The sequence below is a fragment of the Octodon degus genome, unplaced genomic scaffold, assembly GCF_000260255.1.
Source record: "Octodon degus isolate 3935 unplaced genomic scaffold, OctDeg1.0 scaffold00113, whole genome shotgun sequence".
Lineage (NCBI taxonomy): Eukaryota > Metazoa > Chordata > Mammalia > Rodentia > Octodontidae > Octodon > Octodon degus.
The window spans coordinates 596,506-602,594 of NW_004524689.1; the positions used below are offsets into that span (position 1 = coordinate 596,506).

Here is a 6,089-nt window from a genome sequence, read left to right on the forward strand (position 1 = left end):
CGCGACCTCGGCCGGGACCCCGCACGGGCCGCAGCCGGCCCTCGAGGCCTCCGAGCGGCGCCCAGCACGGGGCGGGGGCCCGAAGGGAGGCGCGGCCCACTACCTGAGGATGTTGTGCGCCTCCATGCTTCGGTTCTGGTTACTCGAACATACCACCGCCACGCGCAGCGGTGACGACGGCATAGCGCCGGCCGCACCGTCCGCGCCCCCGGCCGGACTCCTTCCCACCCGGGCTTCCTTCCGCGTTAGCAAGATGGCGGCGGCCGGAAGCTGGCTGTGCGGAAGTCGCGGCGAGGCGCGTGCGCGGCTCCGCCCCTCGGCGCGCGGCCTTCCCACGGGCGCCCCTCAACAGGCAACCGCAGGTAGTCGGGCCGCGCTCCTCGCCGGAGCTGCCGCCCACCCCGCGCCCTGCAGACGCCGACGTCCGATGACGTCACGACGCCCGCGCCGCTCCGGCAGTGACGCACCAGCCGCGCCAGAGTCCGGCTGTAGTTCGCAGCTTGCCTCGCGTGCGAGAGCCGGGGGCTGGCTGGCGTCCGGGCAGGCGTGCGCGTCCCTCGCGCCCTGCCTGTCCCCTGTTTTCTTCGACCCCCGAGGCGGTTGCGCCCCCGAGCTCGTCGAAACGCCGGTATTCGTTGCTCTTAAAACCGCGCTGCTAACCTTTAAACGATCTCCCTCTGCAGGCTGTCCGCACGGTGCCGTCCCTGCATCGGAGAACGCTTCAGGGGTACCGCTTAGGCAAAGCTTGAAAATACTAGGGAAGGTGCGGTGGCGCACGTCTGCAGTCCCAGCTGTGAGGAGAAACCGAGGACTGCGTGAGACTGGAGTCTGACAGTGTGGCCAAGACTGCAAAGTAAGATCCAGCTCCAGAAAGGAAGGTGCGGGGAACGTCGGATTCCAGCGTACCTGCGAAGGGCGAGTGGAAGGGCGAGCTGACCAAGCCCTTGGATGGGTTTGTTTGCGGGCGCCGCGACGGGGCTTGGGATTGCATTGCGTTGTTGCGATGGAACTAGACGATGTGTTTGTGTTCTCCAGCCACGTCCAGTCCGATGCAGTTAGGGTGGGCAGCGAGCTGGTGTTTTGCTGTGAGAGTACCATAAAGCAGTGGCAGAGCAGGGAATGGCACGGATTCCTTCGGGAATCAGTGCTGGGGAATGCGGGCCATGAAACCAGGGTGGTGGCCTTGAGAAGACTGTGAGCACTAAATTGGGGTCCCAGCTGAGTGCAAGAACTGTCAGGGAAGATGGGTGTGGTGGCGCTAATCCAACAGTGGGGCGGCTGAGGCCTGAGACTCATCTCAAGGTCAAGGGCCAGCCTGAATTATATAAGAGGACCCGGTCTTTAAAAAACACGCGGGGGGGCCTGGCTCTAGCTCAGTTCTTTAAGTGGCTGCTTCCACAAAGCACTCAGCCTCAGCTTGTTCTAGTTCGATCCCCACAACCCTCCAGCCAGCCAAAAGTACCCTGAAGACATTCGAGGAGAAAAAAAAAATCCTTATGGGCTGGTGAGATGGCTCAGTGGTCTAAAGCACCTACTTAGAACAAGCTTAGCAAAGCACAGGGACCGCGGTTCAATCCCCCAGCACCACATGCCAGCCAGCCCCGCCCCCTGGTGGGCTGAGCTGGCCACACACACACAAAATAAATAAATAAATAAATAAGTTTATAAAAATAAAAAACACGCGGTTTGGGGCTGGGGAGATGGCTCAGTGGAATAAGCACTTCCCTGGCAAGCGCAAGGGCCTGAGTTCAATCCCCAGTTCTGCCAAAAAAAAAACCCAAAAAACACGGCGGCTTTGGAGCTGGGGAAATGGCTCGGTAGAGTAAGCGCTTGCCTGGCAAGCACAAGGACCTGAATTCAAAATCCCGGTTCCACCAGGAAAAAAGCAAAACAAAACAAAACATGCAGCTTTTGAGTTCAATCCCTGGTTCCGCAAAAAACAAAACAAAAAAAACAGGCGGCCAAATAGCTCCGCGGATTAAAGCACCTGCACAGGGGCTAAGGGTTGATCCCCCAGGCATGCTGTGCTGGCCCCGCCCCCCCGGGGCACGCTGAGACTGGCGGTGGTGGCGCAGCCCTGTACTCCCAGCTCTTGGCAGGCTGTAAATGGGCAGATCACTACAAGTTCAACCTAGTAGTGAGATCCTGAACACCCTAGAGACCCTTCCCTAAAATACCAAAAAAAAAAAAAAAAAAAAAAGCAAACTGATGTAGCTGGGGAGATATCTCAGTGGCATAAGCACCTGCCTTGCAAGCGCAAGGTCCAGAGTGCAATTCCTGGTACAAAAGAAGAGTGAACGTGCTGATGTAACTGCTGGGACAGCGAAGAGTCACGCATATGTGGCCACGGAAATTTGAGCTGCACAAATAGAAAAGAATAGGTCAGCGCACTAAGTGCCTGCTTAGGCAAGCACAAGACCCAGGTTTCAATCCCTGGCACCACATGTCCCACCAGCCCAACCCCCAGGGCGCACTGAGCCAGCCACTGGGGCGGTTGAAAACAGGAGGTTCAGTATAATTCTGAGGGCCGGGGAAATGGCTCAGCAGAATAAACTCTTGGAAGGGCAAGTTCAATCCCAGGTTCCACAAAAAAAAAGTCTCAGACCCAATATAAAAGTATAGCAGGGCTGGGGAGATAGCTTGATGGTCTGAGTGCCTGCCTGGCAAATGTAAGAACCTGGGTTCAATCCTCAGTACCGCATGCCCTGCTGGCCCTGGAGCCCTGGGCCAGGCCGTGCTAGCCACTGAAGCCTGCTGTAGTGACGCATGCCTATAATCCCAATGTGGGGGAGGATGAGGCAGGAGGATCAACTATAGGAATTCAAGCTGCATGGCAAGACCCTGTACTAAATAAGAGGTATAGCAAATATACACATAGTTGAATAATACTGTTGCAGACAGCCTGAGTTAGATAGAAATATTGTAGGTAGTTAGACAGGGACAGGCCCTCGAAGGGGATGACAAAGACCAGACACCAGGGCTGGTGAGATGGCTCAGTGGTCTAAAGCACCTACTTAGAACAGGACCGCGGTTCAATCCCTCAGCACCACATGCCAGCCAGCCCCGCCCCCAGGTGGGCTGAGCTGCCCCCCACACACACACATATAAAAAAAAAAAAAAGACCAGACACCTTAGTGGGGAGATGCCCCCGGTATGAGCCAGACCTAAATATCAAACAAATGCTGACCTCCCTAAAGTTGGCATCCAGGATTGCTCATTAGTCGGGAAGAATCATTGAAGGACACCAGATAAGGTCGCCCGCTTGCTACGTGACTCGCTACCCCATTTGGTCCTAGGCCTAATAAATGTTACCTGGGCAATGGTGCTTGTAATCCCATTGGGTGACCATAGTTTTGTCCCACCCTGCATCTGCCTAAGCAGGACCCCTTTGTCTCTACCTTAGCCCCACGTGGTTTTGTCCTATAAAATAACCTGAAGGAGACAGCTTCCTGGGCAACTCGCTCGGGACCCCCTTCTCTCCCTCTCCGACAGAAGCTTTCCTTTCCAATAAAGTTACACCTTCAGCCTCCGTTTGTTCCTAAAATTCATTCTTCGGTTTTAGAGAACACGAATTCATTCAGTCCAGGTTGGGAATTTCACGTCCCTATATCAAAACCACCCATCAATGCAGGAGACAGCATCAAAGATAAAGGGTATTCAGTGCTGAAAGAAACAACGACAAGACCTGGTGAATACACCTTTAGAGGTCTCACTGGGATTAGTCTCTCTCCAAGGGAGCCCCGAGCCTCAGGAGCATCTCACATTTATTGAAGGCTAAAGCCAGCTAAGGAATGTGCATACGTACTTAAGTGGTTACAAACTGCCATCTCTGTTGACTTCCACCATTTGCCTAACTCTAGGTCCACACAAATGCTAGCTGATAACTTCCCAAGCAAGGGATCAAAGGACAGGGCAAGGGGCTGGGGAGATGGCTCAGTGGAATAAGTGCTTCCCTGGCAAGCACAAGGGCCTGAGTTCAATCCCCGGTTCCGGAAAAAAAAAAAAACAACAGGGCAGAAGCTGTTACCTGCTGCCTTGAATCCCAGCTTGCCGGAATTTACAAGTGATAGACAGCAGCTCTCGCTGGCTGTCTAGTGCTCCCTGCTCTCTCGGGACATCAGGCTTTTGTCTTGCATCTATATTTCTGTAATTCCCTATTTTTGTTTTTATGCTGAAAGTTTTTGAAGCATTAGGGCAAGTGTGTGTGTGTGTGTGTGTGCGCGCTTCCTTGGCAAGCCCAAAGGCCTGAGTTCAATCCCTGGTTCCGCAAAGAAAAATAAGAAAAAAACCCAGCATTGATTGCACCAAACAAGACCTCCAGACCAGTTAGCCCTATGGCTCTGTCTTTGGTTGGTTTTACTGCACTGGTGTGCTGCCCAACTGCTAGGAGTAGCTTAATGGTCTTAGTCCCTACAAAGGGTTTTCTTGAGCCCACATGACCTAAAGCCTTAAGGGTGCTATGGCCTGCAGCCAAGGCCTCTGTGTGCAGTCACTGTGTGTGCCCACTGTCGCTCTGGCTCTGACCACTGGATGCTTTCCCTTTGTCCAGATTTTAAACATAGGTACCGTTTTGAACCTTAAGAATTTGCGAAGCCAGCCACACAAACAGCCAGTGATAGAGCCACAGCATGTCATGGTCCTGACCCACCTACTTAGCACCAGGAACACAGGCCTCTGCGGCTGAACCTATCCTGCAGGTGCCTGTCTTGGTCAGCCTAGGATGCCAGTGGATGGGAGCACAGGGCCCTGCCGGTGCCCTGCCACTTGGAACCAACTGTTTGCAATTTAAAAGAACCCCTTTTTTTAAATAAAACTTTTGAGCAGGCTGGGGACGCTGACTTCTATTTTTAAATTATTTATGTGTGTGTGTGTGTGTGTGTGTGGCCAGCTCAGCCCACCAGGGGGCGCGGCTGGCTGGCATGTGGTGCTGGGGGATTGAACCGCAGTCCCTGTGCTTTGCTTTGCTTAGCTTGTTCTAAGTAGGTGCTTTAGACCACTGAGCCATCTCACCAGCCCCATGACATACATATCCCCCCCCCCAGAACCGGGGATTGAACTCAGGCCCTTGCACTTGCCAGAGAAGCGCTTATTCCACTGAGCCATCTCCCCAGCCCTTATGACTTCTATTTTTTTTTTGGGTGGGGGGGAACCGGGGATTGCACTTATTCCATTGAGCCATCTCCCCGGCACCTATGACTTCTATTTTTAATAAGCAGTTAAGTTTTAATTTGAAGAGGTTTAGTAGTAGATATCATAAGTAATATTTCTCCTTCGTAATCACTATTAATAATTACCTAATGTACAAATACACCTTGGGTAATAATACTACTCCTTTCTATAATCAGAGCTACAGTATCTTTTAGAATAGGGCTGAAAACTCCAGTTTTAATTTTGTAAACACAAGTGGGGAGCAAAAGCTGATTTTCCACAGCCATCAGATCTAAAGCTCTGCTTCCGCTTTTGGGGGTTGCATGGAAAAGATCTGTGATCCTGTATTTGATTGAAATTCAGGCTGGCCAATGGAAACTTGCAGGTATTCAGTATTGTTGATCTCTGAGCCCCTGGATGATGGACCCACTCTCGAGTTTCCCCGAGATTGTAAGGGTTGGCCATGCTTATCAAGTTTGGAGCAGCACTCATTAGCCCAGTCTCTACCTTTTCCACATCTCAGACAAAGTCCTGGAGCAAACAAAGTTAAAAGGCAAGCCACAAATTTGGAAAAAATCATGACAAATAAGTACTCAGACAAAGGTCTGCTCTCTAGAATTTATGAAGAACTAAAAAACACTAGAGCCTCAAAATTTAAAGACCCAGTCCAGAAATGAGCATCCGAGATGAACACACGGTTCTCAGAGGATGAAATTAAAGAAGCGAATAAATATATGAAAAAATGCTCCACATCGCTAGCCATCCGCGAAATGCAAATTAAAACAATAATGAGTGGGGCTGGTGAGAGGGCTCAGTGGTCTAAAGCACCTACTTAGAACAAGCTTAGCAAACACAGGGACCGCGGTTCAATCCCCCAGCCCCACATGCCAGCCAGCCCCGCCCCCTGGTGGGCTGAGCTGGCCACACACACACACACACAC

General features: G+C 52.2%; 1 protein-coding gene across 1 annotated transcript in view; it reads right to left on the minus strand.

The window, feature by feature from the left end:
• Ssu72 (SSU72 homolog, RNA polymerase II CTD phosphatase) overlaps positions 1–280 on the minus strand; it is a 31,692-nt gene extending 31,412 nt beyond the window's left edge. Inside the window, exon 1 of the mRNA XM_004639591.2 lies at positions 104–280. Within this exon, the coding sequence (XP_004639648.1) occupies positions 104–183 (80 nt within the window). The 5' untranslated portion in view covers positions 184–280. The remainder of the gene's footprint in view (positions 1–103) is intronic.
• Between the last annotated feature and the right edge of the window lie 5,809 nt (positions 281–6,089).